The 15,350-nt window shown below is 36.8% G+C and overlaps 1 protein-coding gene across 1 annotated transcript in view; it reads right to left on the reverse strand.

Annotated features, from left to right (window-relative positions):
- The window catches only part of LOC133644883 (rod cGMP-specific 3',5'-cyclic phosphodiesterase subunit alpha-like), a 100,990-nt gene that overhangs the window by 30,843 nt on the left and 54,797 nt on the right, over window positions 1-15,350 (reverse strand). The window contains exons 3-4 of the mRNA XM_062039635.1: window positions 13,140-13,188; window positions 5,315-5,659 (exon numbers count right to left, since the gene is read on the reverse strand). Of these exons, the coding sequence (XP_061895619.1) occupies window positions 5,315-5,659; window positions 13,140-13,188 (394 nt within the window). The remainder of the gene's footprint in view (window positions 1-5,314; window positions 5,660-13,139; window positions 13,189-15,350) is intronic.

Genomic DNA, 15,350 nt, shown 5'->3' on the forward strand with positions numbered 1-15,350 from the left:
TCAGAACAATTGTATCTAAGTTATCACAAAACTTTGTGTTGCCATGAGTTCCCGGCGAGAAGACAAAAGCTGTCTTTGGTCCTACCAAGAAGAAGGCTTGTAAAACCACACTTTGTAGGATGGGAAGCAACAAGGTGTTCTGTTTCTTTGATGTATTGTAATCCACGGGAAGATTTGGTCTTGACCCGAGAACTACAAAGCGGAGAGGAAGCAGGGCCAGACGCCCCTCCGGGCGACCTTTTCTTTGAACTGTTTTACGACCTCGTCAGAATAATTCTATCTAAATGATCACAATACTTTGTGTTGAAGTGAGTTCCTGGCAAGAAGACACAAGCTGTCTTTGGAACCTACCAGGAAGCAGGCTGGTAAAACTCCACTGTGTAAGGGGGAAAACAACATGAGGGGGTTTCTGTTTTCTCTCATGTATGGTAAGCAACAGAAAGATATTGTTCTAACCCAAGGACTTCAAAGCAGAGAGAAGGCAGGATCTGCCCAATTTCCAGACGACCTCTTTTTGAACCTCCTTTTTGAACTGTTTTACGAACTGTTTTACAAACTCTTTTTGAACTCGTTTACGACCTTTTCTTTTGAACTGTTCTGTAACCAAAGGCAACGCTGTTTACGAGCCACTTCCCTTCTGGAAGCAGCTGTGGTCAGAGAAAGTCTAATAAAGGAGGAGTTGTACCATCTTTCGCCAGAGCGTGCTGGAGATTGTACAAGAGTACAGTGTCCCGGCGTCTCTCCTCAATTGAGTCCAAATTTAATTCTGTCTCTGTTTAATTCCTTGCTTCTTGTCTTGTTTAATAGATGTCATCAGTGTTTGAACCGAACAGACCTTTTCTTTCAACTGTTTGTAATCAAAGGCAATGGCTGTTTACGACCCCCGCCCCTTTAGAAACAGCTGTTGCCATGTAATCAATCAATCAATCAATCAATGTTTATTTATATAGCCCTAAATCACTAGTGTCTCAAAGGGCTGTACAAGCCACAACGACATCCTCGGTGTCGAGTGGGTCTGATATAATATTGTGAAAGTCCAACACATCAGCGAAAGTCCAGTCCATGGTGGGGCCAGCGGGAACCATCCCGAGTGGAGACGGGTCAGCAGCGTAGAGATGTCCCCATCTGATGGACAGGCTAGCGGTCCACCCCGGAGCAGAGTAGAAAAGAAAAGAAAAGAAACGGCAGATCAACTGGTCTAAAAAAGGGGGGGTCTATTTAAAGGCTAGAGTATACAAATGAGTTTTAAGATGAGACTTAAATGCTTCTACTGAGGTAGCATCTCTAACTTTTACCGGGAGGGCATTCCATAGTATTGGAGCCCGAATAGAAAACGCTCTATAGCCCGCAGACTTTTTTTGGGCTCTGGGAATCACTAATAAGCCGGAGTTCTTTGAACGCAGATTTCTTGTCGGGACATATGGTACAATACAATCGTCAAGATAGGCAGGAGCTTGACCGTGTAGTATTTTATACGTAAGTAGTAAAACCTTAAAGTCGCATCTTAAGTGCACAGGAAGCCAGTGCAAGTGAGCCAGTATAGGCGTAATATGATCAAACTTTCTTGTTTTTGTCAAAAGTCTAGCAGCCGCATTTTGTACCATCTGTAATCTTTTAATGCTAGACATAGGGAGGCCCGAAAATAAAACGTTACAGTAATCGAGACGAGATGTAACGAACGCATGGATAATGATCTCAGCATCGCTTGTGGACAAAATGGAACGAATTTTAGCGATATTACGGAGATGAAAGAAGGCCGTTTTAGTAACACTCTTAATGTGTGACTCAAACGAGAGAGTTGTTTTAATAACACTCTTAATGTGTGACTCAAACGAGAGAGTTGGGTGGAAGATAATACCCAGATTCTTTACCGAGTCGCCTTGTTTAATTGTTTGGTTGTCAAATGTTAAGGTGGTATTATTAAATAGATGTTGGTGTTGAGCAGGACCGATAATCAGCATTTCCGTTTTCTTAGCGTTGAGTTGCAAAAAGTTAGCGGACATCCATTGTTTAATTTCATTAAGACACGCCTCCAGCTGACTACAGTCCGGCGTGTTGGTCAGCTTTAGGGGCATGTAGAGTTGAGTGTCATCAGCATAACAGTGAAAGCTAACACCGTACTTGCGTATGATGTCACCTAGCGGCAGCATGTAAATACTAAAGAGTGCAGGGCCAAGAACTGAACCCTGGGGAACTCCGCACGTTACCTTAACATAGTCCGAGGTCACATTGTTATGGGAGACACACTGCATCCTGTCAGTAAGATAAGAGTTAAACCAAGACAAGGCTAAGTCTGACATCCCAATACGCGTTTTGATACGCTCTAATAAAATATTATGATCAACAGTATCGAAAGCGGCGCTAAGATCAAGAAGCAGCAACATAGATGAAGCATCAGAATCCATCGTCAGCAATAGATCATTAGTCATTTTTGCGAGGGCTGTCTCCGTAGAGTGATTTGCCCTGAAACCGGATTGAAAAGGTTCACAGAGATTGTTAGTCACTAAGTGTTCATTTAGCTGCTGTGCGACAATTTTTTCGAGAATTTTCGAGATAAACGGAAGGTGGGAGACCGGTCGGTAGTTTACCATGAGGTCAGGATCGAGGTTAGGTCTTTTGAGCAGAGGATGAATAACCGCTTTTTTGAATGCTAGGGGAACAGTACCAGAGGAAAGTGATAGGTTTATAATATTTAACACTGATGGACCTAATAAAACAAAAAGCTCCTTGATAAGTTTCCCAGGAATTGGGTCAAGTAAACATGTTGTTTGTTTTGTCCCATTTACATATTTTAACAATTCCTCCAATGTTATTTCATCAAAGAGAGAGAAACTATTTTGGAGGGCAGTGTCCGTCGTATATACAGTCATATTTGTGTTAATAGAACCCAGTTGTAGCTGGGATGCGTTGTCTTTAATCTCTTTTCTGATGAGTTCAATTTTCTTATTAAAGATATTCATAAAATCATCTGCTGAGTGGGTGGAGCTACTGGGAGGAGTCCCTTGTTGGGTTAGCGATGCTACTGTACTAAATAAAAATTTAGGATCATTTTTGTTGAGGTGGATGAGATTTGAGTAATATTTAGCTTTAGCTGAGGTAAGCATGCGTTTATAAGTTATTAAACTATCACTCCATGCTTGCTTACGACCCCCGTCCCTTTAGAAACAGCTGTTGCCATGTAATCAGGGAAAGTCCAAATAAAAGAGGAGGCGTACAATGTTTCGTTAGAGCGTGGAACACTGTACAAGGGTACAGGTGTACGCATTTCTCTTCATCGAGCCAAATGTAATCCTGTCTCTGTTTAATTCCTTGCTTCTTGTCTTGTTTAATAGATGTCTTAAGTGTTTGAACCGAACAGACCTTTTCTTTGAACTGTTTGTAATCAAAGGCGATGGCTGTTTACGACCCCCGTCCCTTTAGAAACAGCTGTTGCCATGTAATCAGGGAAAGTCCAAATAAAAGAGGAGGCGTACAATGTTTCGTTAGAGCGTGGAACACTGTGCAAGGGTACAGGTGTACACCTTTCTCCTCATTGAGCCAAATGTAATTCGGTCTCTGTTTAATTCCTTGCTTCTTGTCTTGTTTAATAGATGTCATCAGTGTTTGAACCGAACAGACCTTTTCTTTCAACCGTTTGTAATCAAAGGCGATGGCTGTTTACGACCCCCGTCCCTTTAGAAACAGCTGTTGCCATGTAATCAGGGAAAGTCCCAATAAAAGAGGAGGCGTACAATCTTTCGTTAGAGCGTGGAACACTGTACAAGGGTACAGGTGTACACCTTTCTCCTCATTGAGCCAAATGTAATTCGGTCTCTGTTTAATTCCTTGCTTCTTGTCTTGTTTAATAGATGTCGTCAGTGTTTGAACCAAACAGACCTTTTCTTTGAACTGTTTGTAATCAAAGGCGATGGCTGTTTACGACCCCCGTCCCTTTAGAAACAGCTGTTGCCATGTAATCAGGGAAAGTCCAAATAAAAGAGGAGGCGTACAATCTTTCGTTAGGGCGTGGAACACTGTACAAGGGTACAGGTGTACACCTTTCTCCTCATTGAGCCAAATGTAATTCGGTCTCTGTTTAATTCCTTGCTTCTTGTCTTGTTTAATAGATGTCATCAGTGTTTGAACCGAACAGACCTTTTCTTTGAACTGTTTGTAATCAAAGGCGATGGCTGTTTACGACCCCCGTCCCTTTAGAAACAGCTGTTGCCATGTAATCAGGGAAAGTCCAAATAAAAGAGGAGGCGTACAATCTTTCGTTAGGGCGTGGAACACTGTACAAGGGTACAGGTGTACGCATTTCTCTTCATCGAGCCAAATGTAATCCTGTCTCTGTTTAATTCCTTGCTTCTTGTCTTGTTTAATAGATGTCATCAGTGTTTGAACCGAACAGACCTTTTCTTTCAACTGTTTGTAATCAAAGGCGATGGCTGTTTACGACCCCCGTCCCTTTAGAAACAGCTGTTGCCATGTAATCAGGGAAAGTCCAAATAAAAGAGGAGGCGTACAATCTTTCGTTAGAGCGCGGAACACTGTACAAGGGTACAGGTGTACACCTTTCTCCTCATTGAGCCAAATGTAATCCTGTCTCTGTTTAATTCCTTGCTTCTTGTCTTGTTTAATAGATGTCATCAGTGTTTGAACCGAACAGACCTTTTCTTTCAACTGTTTGTAATCAAAGGCGATGGCTGTTTACGACCCCCGTCCCTTTAGAAACAGCTGTTGCCATGTAATCAGGGAAAGTCCCAATAAAAGAGGAGGCGTACAATCTTTCGTTAGAGCGCGGAACACTGTACAAGGGTACAGGTGTACACCTTTCTCCTCATTGAGCCAAATGTAATTCTGTCTCTGTTTAATTCCTTGCTTCTTGTCTTGTTTAATAGATGTCATCAGTGTTTGAACCGAACAGACCTTTTCTTTCAACTGTTTGTAATCAAAGGCGATGGCTGTTTACGACCCCCGTCCCTTTAGAAACAGCTGTTGCCATGTAATCAGGGAAAGTCCAAATAAAAGAGGAGGCGTACAATCTTTCGTTAGAGCGTGGAACACTGTACAAGGGTACAGGTGTACACCTTTCTCCTCATTGAGCCAAATGTAATTCGGTCTCTGTTTAATTCCTTGCTTCTTGTCTTGTTTAATAGATGTCATCAGTGTTTGAACCTGACAATTAGCGCCCTAGCTGTTTCTCCAGAAAATGTTCAGTGAGTTTTTCACCGTTCGGTAATCAGTCGCGGTTTTACGATGAATATGACGTGCAACGGTGTGGTATTTGACCAGGGTTTATCATGAATTCCCAATTTGAGAAGCGATGACGTACCTGGTGGCCAGCTCGGCCACGCCGTTCCTCTGGCGGTACATGAAGAGGCTCATGCGCTCGGCCCTCATCATGAAGCTGAGGTGCCTCATCAGGTTGAAGACGGACTTCTCCATCTGCAGGTTGTCCTGGATGTCGCGCACCAGGTCGAACAGGACCTCGCTCTCCTCCACCATGCTCAGCTGGTGGAAGTGGCTGACGTCCACCGCCGTCCTGCGGTTGTTGTCCAGCAGCTCCGACACCACTTTGGGCCTGAAGTTGACATCGTAGTAGTCTTTGGCGAACTGCGGGTTGGCGTCCAGGAACTGCTCGGCCGTGGCTGCGTCCACCATGGCTGTGAGGCGGGTCCTACGTTCAAAGCACAACCTTCACGCTTAGTCTAGGTCTAGGATTGTCGTTATTACCATATCATAACAATCACAACCAATCAATGTTATTCACTATTTAGCACAGGGGTGTCCACATTAGCTAAATATTCAAGTACACACCTCAGCGTCTATTATTTTGTGATATCATTTTGTGAAATGATACCTATTAGCATGCTAACATTACTATGCTAGTTTTTTATTTTGTAGCCAATTTTGCTGGTATACAGCTCAGTCACATTTTAGTACTTAATACATGCTAATGTTAGAATAATATATAATGGTACTTTGTACTTGACACATGTTACGGTTAGCATTTTAACATGAAAATGATATGCGAATCATTGTATTCCATTTATATTTACATCCAACACAATTTCCCAACTCCTATGGAAACGGGGTTTGTACTTGACACATGCTACGGTTAGCATTTTAACATGCATGATAGATTTTTTTAAAACTAAATTAGCAGGTATATGTCTCAGTGTTATATGTTTTTGTATTTCACTAATGCTAACTGTAAGCATGTTTATGTTAGCATAGTACTGTTAGCATGTTCGTTTTTCAAGCTAAATTTGCAGGCATACAGCACAGTCATATTTTGGTACTTGAGCCATACCAACGTTAGCAGGCTAACATTTTCAACACATTTTTCAAGTAATATATATATTGGTACTTGATGCCTGTTACAGTTACCATTTTAACATGCTAACATTAGCAGGCTTGATTGTTTTAATTTAGCTGGTGTACACCCTAGTCGTGTTTGCTTTTTGGATGCATTAAAATGTTAGCAGGCTAGCATTTTAAACAAATGTTTCGGTACGAACCTCAGACTAATATATCTTGGTACTTGATGCATGTGACAGTTAGCATTTTGACACGCTATCATTAGCATGATAGATTTAATTGTTTTAGCTAATTTATCACATTTACATTTTAGTGTCATATATGTTGGTATTTCATTCATGCTAACTGTTAGCATGCTATTGTGAGTAGTACTGTTAAAAGGCCAGCTTGTTTTTAGGTCATTTAGCTCATCATTTTTGTTACGTGACGCTATCTGGTCATCCTGCTAACTGTTAGCATTTCCTTTCGGCTTTGACTCTTCAACATTCAAAAGAAATTTCCATCAAAACTGTATTTTCTAGTTCTTTGAGAAACAATCTACAGCAGTGGTTCTTAACCTTGTTGGAGGTACCGAACCCCACCAGTTTCATATACGCATTCACCGAGCCCTTTAGTGAAAAATAAAATGTTTATTTTTTTCAAATTCAAGACAAATGTATATGTTTTTGGTAACACTTTAGTATGGGGAACATATTCTAAGTAACAAAGACTAAATTTAGAGTTTTTTGGACACTTGGGGAACATATTCTAAGTAACAAAGACTTAATTTAGAGTTACTTGGACACTAGGGGAACATATTCTAAGTAACAAAGACTTACTTTAGAGTTATTTGGACACTCTGGGAACATATTCTAAGTAACAAAGACTTACTTTAGAGTTATTTGGACACTAGGGGAACATATTCTAAGTAACAAAGACTTACTTTAGAGTTATTTGGACACTAGGGGAACATATTCTAAGTAACAAAGACTTAATTTAGAGTTATTTGGACACTAGGGGAACATATTCTAAGTAACAAAGACTTACTTTAGAGTTATTTGGACACTAGGGGAACATATTCTAAGTAACAAAGACTTAATTTAGAGTTATTTGGACACTAGGGGAACATATTCTAAGTAACAAAGACTTAATTTAGAGTTATTTGGACACTAGGGGAACATATTCTAAGTAACAAAGACTTACTTTAGAGTTATTTGGACACTAGGGGAACATATTCTAAGTAACAAAGACTTAATTTAGAGTTATTTGGACACTAGGGGAACATATTCTAAGTAACAAAGACTTAATTTAGAGTTATTTGGACACTAGGGGAACATATTCTAAGTAACAAAGACTGAATTTAGAGTTATTTGGACACTAGGGGAACATATTCTAAGTAACAAAGACTTACTTTAGAGTTATTTGGACACTAGGGGAACATATTCTAAGTAACAAAGACTTAATTTAGAGTTACTTGGACACTAGGGGAACATATTCTAAGTAACAAAGACTTAATTTAGAGTTATTTGGACACTAGGGGAACATATTCTAAGTAACAAAGACTTACTTTAGAGTTATTTGGACACTAGGGGAACATATTCTAAGTAACAAAGACTTAATTTAGAGTTATTTGGACACTAGGGGAACATATTCTAAGTAACAAAGACTTAATTTAGAGTTATTTGGACACTAGGGGAACATATTCTAAGTAACAAAGACTTACTTTAGAGTTATTTGGACACTAGGGGAACATATTCTAAGTAACAAAGACTTAATTTAGAGTTACTTGGACACTAGGGGAACATATTCTAAGTAACAAAGACTTAATTTAGAGTTATTTGGACACTAGGGGAACATATTCTAAGTAACAAAGACTTACTTTAGAGTTATTTGGACACTAGGGGAACATATTCTAAGTAACAAAGACTTAATTTAGAGTTATTTGGACACTAGGGGAACATATTCTAAGTAACAAAGACTAAATTTAGAGTTTTTTGGACACTTGGGGAACATATTCTAAGTAACAAAGACTTAATTTAGAGTTACTTGGACACTAGGGGAACATATTCTAAGTAACAAAGACTTAATTTAGAGTTATTTGGACACTAGGGGAACATATTCTAAGTAACAAAGACTTACTTTAGAGTTATTTGGACACTAGGGGAACATATTCTAAGTAACAAAGACTTAATTTAGAGTTATTTGGACACTAGGGGAACATATTCTAAGTAACAAAGACTTAATTTAGAGTTATTTGGACACTAGGGGAACATATTCTAAGTAACAAAGACTTACTTTAGAGTTATTTGGACACTAGGGGAAAATATTCTAAGTAACAAAGACTTAATTTAGAGTTATTTGGACACTAGGGGAACATATTCTAAGTAACAAAGACTAAATTTAGAGTTTTTTGGACACTTGGGGAACATATTCTAAGTAACAAAGACTTAATTTAGAGTTACTTGGACACTAGGGGAACATATTCTAAGTAACAAAGACTTAATTTAGAGTTATTTGGACACTAGGGGAACATATTCTAAGTAACAAAGACTTACTTTAGAGTTATTTGGACACTAGGGGAACATATTCTAAGTAACAAAGACTTAATTTAGAGTTATTTGGACACTAGGGGAACATATTCTAAGTAACAAAGACTTAATTTAGAGTTATTTGGACACTAGGGGAACATATTCTAAGTAACAAAGACTTAATTTAGAGTTATTTGGACACTAGGGGAACATATTCTAAGTAACAAAGACTTACTTTAGAGTTATTTGGACACTAGGGGAACATATTCTAAGTAACAAAGACTTAATTTAGAGTTATTTGGACACTAGGGGAACATATTCTAAGTAACAAAGACTTAATTTAGAGTTATTTGGACACTAGGGGAACATATTCTAAGTAACAAAGACTTACTTTAGAGTTATTTGGACACTAGGGGAACATATTCTAAGTAACAAAGACTTAATTTAGAGTTATTTGGACACTAGGGGAACATATTCTAAGTAACAAAGACTAAATTTAGAGTTTTTTGGACACTTGGGGAACATATTCTAAGTAACAAAGACTTAATTTAGAGTTACTTGGACACTAGGGGAACATATTCTAAGTAACAAAGACTTAATTTAGAGTTATTTGGACACTAGGGGAACATATTCTAAGTAACAAAGACTTACTTTAGAGTTATTTGGACACTAGGGGAACATATTCTAAGTAACAAAGACTTAATTTAGAGTTATTTGGACACTAGGGGAACATATTCTAAGTAACAAAGACTTAATTTAGAGTTTTTTGGACACTAAGGGAACGTATTCTAAGTAACAAAGACTTAATTTAGAGTTATTTGGACACTAGGGGAACATATTCTAAGTAACAAAGACTTAATTTAGAGTTTTTTGGACACTAGGGGAACATATTCTAAGTAACAAAGACTTACTTTAGAGTTATTTGGACACTAGGGGAACATATTCTAAGTAACAAAAACTTATTTTAGAGTTATTTGGACACTAGGGGAACATATTCTAAGTAACAAAGACTTAATTTAGAGTTTTTTGGACACTAAGGGAACATATTCTAAGTAACAAAGACTTAATTTAGAGTTATTTGGACACTAGGGGAACATATTCTAAGTAACAAAGACTTAATTTAGAGTTATTTGGACACTAGGGGAACATATTCTAAGTAACAAAGACTTAATTTAGAGTTATTTGGACACTAGGGGAACATATTCTAAGTAACAAAGACTTAATTTACAGTTTTTTGGACACTCTGGGAACATATTCTAAGTAACAAAGACTTAATTTACAGTTATTTGGACACTAGGGGAACATATTCTAAGTAACAAAGACTTAATTTAGAGTTTTTTGGACACTAAGGGAACATATTCTAAATAACAAAGACTCAATTTAGAGTTATTTGGACACTAGGGGAACATATTCTAAGTAACAAAGACTGAATTTAGAGTTATTTGGACACTAGGGGAACATATTCTAAGTAACAAAGACTTAATTTAGAGTTATTTGGACACTAGGGGAACATATTCTAAGTAACAAAGACTTAATTTAGAGTTTTTTGGACACTAAGGGAACATATTTTAAGTAACAAAGACTTAATTTAGAGTTATTTGGACACTAGGGGAACATATTCTAAGTAACAAAGACTGAATTTAGAGTTTTTTGGACACTCTGGGAACATATTCTAAGTAACAAAGACTTAATTTAGAGTTATTTGGACACTAGGGCAACATATTCTAAGTAACAAAGACTGAATTTAGAGTTTTTTGGACACTCTGGGAACATATTCTAAGTAACAAAGACTTAATTTAGAGTTATTTGGACACTAGGGGAACATATTCTAAGTAACAAAGACTTAATTTAGAGTTTTTTGGACACTAGGGGAACATATTCTAAGTAACAAAGACTTACTTTAGAGTTATTTGGACACTAGGGGAACATATTCTAAGTAACAAAGACTTATTTTAGAGTTATTTGGACACTAGGGGAACATATTCTAAGTAACAAAGACTTAATTTAGAGTTTTTTGGACACTAAGGGAACATATTCTAAGTAACAAAGACTTAATTTAGAGTTATTTGGACACTAGGGGAACATATTCTAAGTAACAAAGACTTAATTTAGAGTTATTTGGACACTAGGGGAACATATTCTAAGTAACAAAGACTTAATTTAGAGTTATTTGGACACTAGGGGAACATATTCTAAGTAACAAAGACTTAATTTACAGTTTTTTGGACACTCTGGGAACATATTCTAAGTAACAAAGACTTAATTTACAGTTATTTGGACACTAGGGGAACATATTCTAAGTAACAAAGACTTAATTTAGAGTTTTTTGGACACTAAGGGAACATATTCTAAATAACAAAGACTCAATTTAGAGTTTTTTGGACACTCTGGGAACATATTCTAAGTAACAAAGACTGAATTTAGAGTTATTTGGACACTAGGGGAACATATTCTAAGTAACAAAGACTTAATTTAGAGTTATTTGGACACTAGGGGAACATATTCTAAGTAACAAAGACTTAATTTAGAGTTTTTTGGACACTAAGGGAACATATTTTAAGTAACAAAGACTTAATTTAGAGTTATTTGGACACTAGGGGAACATATTCTAAGTAACAAAGACTGAATTTAGAGTTTTTTGGACACTCTGGGAACATATTCTAAGTAACAAAGACTTAATTTAGAGTTATTTGGACACTAGGGCAACATATTCTAAGTAACAAAGACTGAATTTAGAGTTTTTTGGACACTCTGGGAACATATTCTAAGTAACAAAGACTTAATTTAGAGTTATTTGGACACTAGGGGAACATATTCTAAGTAACAAAGACTTAATTTAGAGTTTTTTGGACACTAGGGGAACATATTCTAAGTAACAAAGACTTACTTTAGAGTTATTTGGACACTAGGGGAACATATTCTAAGTAACAAAGACTTATTTTAGAGTTATTTGGACACTAGGGGAACATATTCTAAGTAACAAAGACTGAATTTAGAGTTTTTTGGACACTAAGGGAACATATTCTAAGTAACAAAGACTTAATTTAGAGTTATTTGGACACTAGGGGAACATATTCTAAGTAACAAAGACTTCATTTAGAGTTATTTGGACACTAGGGGAACATATTCTAAGTAACAAAGACTTAATTTAGAGTTATTTGGACACTAGGGCAACATATTCTAAGTAACAAAGACTGAATTTAGAGTTTTTTGGACACTAAGGGAACATATTCTAAGTAACAAAGACTTAATTTAGAGTTATTTGGACACTAGGGGAACATATTCTAAGTAACAAAGACTTAATTTAGAGTTATTTGGACACTAGGACAACATATTCTAAGTAACAAAGACTTAATTAAGAGTTATTTGGACACTAGGACAACATATTCTAAGTAACAAAGACTTACTTTAGAGTTATTAGGACACTAGGGGAACATATTCTAAGTAAAGACTTAATTTAGAGTTATTTGGACACTAGGACAACATATTCTAAGTAACAAAGACTTAATTTAGAGTTATTTGGACACTAGGGGAACATATTCTAAGTAACAAAGACTTAATTTGGAGTTTTTTGGACACTAAGGGAACATATTTTAAGTAACAAAGACTTAATTTAGAGTTATTTGGTTAGGGTTAGAGCCAGGGTTAGAGGGTTAGTGTTATAATAAGGCCATGCCGAATAAGGCATTAATAAGTACTTAGTAATGACTAGTTAAGAGCCAATATGTTACTAATTTGCATGTTAATAAGCAACTAATGAATGGTGAATATTTTCCCCATACTAAAGTGTTACCATGTTATATTACTGGTGCACTTGATGAAGCGTGCATGAACATCACCTTGTTCAAACAACAAAACCAACATAAACTCACAACAAATGACACACCTGCAAACCAGTCAGCTGTTGTCGTATCCGTAATACGCCGATAGGGAGAAGTTTGTATTTACACGATGAGTCGGGTGTGTCTCGACCTCCGCCGAACCCCTGAGCCCGACTCACCGAACCCCTAGGGTTCCATCGAACCCAGGTTAAGAACCACTGATCTACAGTATATATGGTGTTGGTTTTGAAGGTGATCACTATCCAAATGGACCCTGCATCCTTAGATTAGTCAGTCTGTGGCCCTGGGTGGAACAAGTTTGCCCGCCCCTGCAGTGCCTGGTATGGTCAGAAACCCTATTTGGTCGCCAAAAGCTAAACCGACACCACACACTTGGATAAAAGACATTAAAAAGCATGTGATGTCCACCATTTTTTTTGGAGTTAAAAAAAGATCTTGATAGTGAGCATTTAATAAAGCAAGCCCAGTGGAAAGCCAAAGCAGGTACCTGATGAAGTTGTTGTGTTGTGAGTAATCCCTCTGTCCTCTCCCAGGGTCTGCAGGTGCATGAACAGAAAGGATTACAAAGGTGCTTTTAAAGCATCACATAAGCTTGAGCCCAAATACAATCCTGGGATTACCACACCGTCTTGGGTTTTGTCTCATTGCCACACTTTTGTTTTCTAATGCACTTCATTATGAGCAGGGAGTGGAAGTACAACATAGTGATGCACCATTTCCACTGGTGGCTCTTTCCCATCCAACGTCATGTCAAATTCAGGCTGGTATCGGACACACCGATCCCATACATTGTGCAAATATAAAATAAAAATGTGTCTGCTAACATTTTAAAAGTTGTGTATTTTCTTTTTTTTTTGTTTCTTTTCCTGTCCAGCTTCTCAGGCAAATCATATTTTTGATGTAGAGGGTAGATGCCCATATCGGCTGTACAAATGTACCGTAAGTGTAGGATACTTCTCTTGTTGCCTTATTTGTATTTTGACTTTATTCAATGTATTTATATTATCATTTGGGGCAGCCGGGCCGGAGCAGGAGGGGATAGAAAGACAATAAAAGGAAGACAGAGGGGGGAATTGTGGGGACAAGAGGGGGATTAGACAGAGAGACAAAAACAACAACAAACACAACAACAACAACAACAACAGAGCAACATCAGCAAATAGGACATGTACAAATATGATGGTAAAAGTAATAGCAAATAAGCAGTTAGCGAAAATAAATAAAAAAATACAGAAATGACAATGAACATTATTACACTAAAAATGGAGCAATATGAATACCAATAGAAATAGTGCTATTGATAATGAACAATACCAATAATTGACCTCTATTATCAACAATACAGTTGTTCAAATGCAACAATACATATACGTCATGATAACTAGAGATACAAAAGAATGCAGATAAATGGAGGGGAAGAAAGAGATGCAACCTATATTAACCTTGTAGATTGTTATAGTAACAATAGGTTAAGCGTTGTCAGTGTGCCATGTGTTATACCCAGTTTACCCTAGGGCAACAACGTTAATATATGTTTCATGAAAGGTGATTATGTGCACGAGTGTATGTATGTATATGTACTTGTATATGTACAGTATGTGTATGTGTGCTTGTACAGTGAATGTATATGTACATTATGTGTATACAGTATGTGTGTTTGAACAGTGAATGTATATGTACAGTATGTGTATATGTATGTTTGTACAGTGAATGTATATGTACATGTATGTGTATATGTATGTTTGTACATGTACAGTATGTGTACGTGTATGTTTGTACAGTGAATGTATATGTACAGAATGTGTATATGTATGTTTGTACAGTGAATGTATATGTACAGTATGTGTATGTGTGTGTTTGTACAGTGAATGTATATGTACATGTATGTGTATATGTATGTTTGTACAGTGAATGTATATGTACATGCATGTGTATATGTATGTTTGTACATGTACAGTATGTGTACGTGTATGTTTGTACAGTGAATGTATATGTACAGTATGTGTACGTCTATGTTTGTACAGTGAATGTATATGTACATGTATGTGTATATGTATGTTTGTACAGTGAATGTATATGTACATGTATGTGTATATGTATGTTTGTACATTGAATGCATATGTACAGTATGTGTATGTGTGTGTTTGTACAGTGAATGTATATGTACAGTATGTGTATATGTATGTTTGTACAGTGAATGTATATGTACATGCATGTGTATATGTATGTTTGTACATGTACAGTATGTGTACGTGTATGTTTGTACAGTGAATGTATATGTACAGTATGTGTATGTGTGCTTGTACAGTGAATGTATATGTACATTATGTGTATACAGTATGTGTGTTTGAACAGTGAATGTATATGTACAGTATGTGTATATGTATGTTTGTACAGTGAATGTATATGTACATGTATGTGTATATGTATGTTTGTACATGTACAGTATGTGTACGTGTATGTTTGTACAGTGAATGTATATGTACAGAATGTGTATATGTATGTTTGTACAGTGAATGTATATGTACAGTATGTGTATGTGTGTGTTTGTACAGTGAATGTATATGTACAGTATGTGTATATGTATGTTTGTACAGTGAATGTATATGTACATGTATGTGTATATGTATGTTTGTACATGTACAGTATGTGTACGTGTATGTTTGTACAGTGAATGTATATGTACAGTATGTGTACG

The sequence above is a fragment of the Entelurus aequoreus genome, linkage group LG28, assembly GCF_033978785.1.
Source record: "Entelurus aequoreus isolate RoL-2023_Sb linkage group LG28, RoL_Eaeq_v1.1, whole genome shotgun sequence".
In the NCBI taxonomy this organism is placed as follows: domain Eukaryota; kingdom Metazoa; phylum Chordata; class Actinopteri; order Syngnathiformes; family Syngnathidae; genus Entelurus; species Entelurus aequoreus.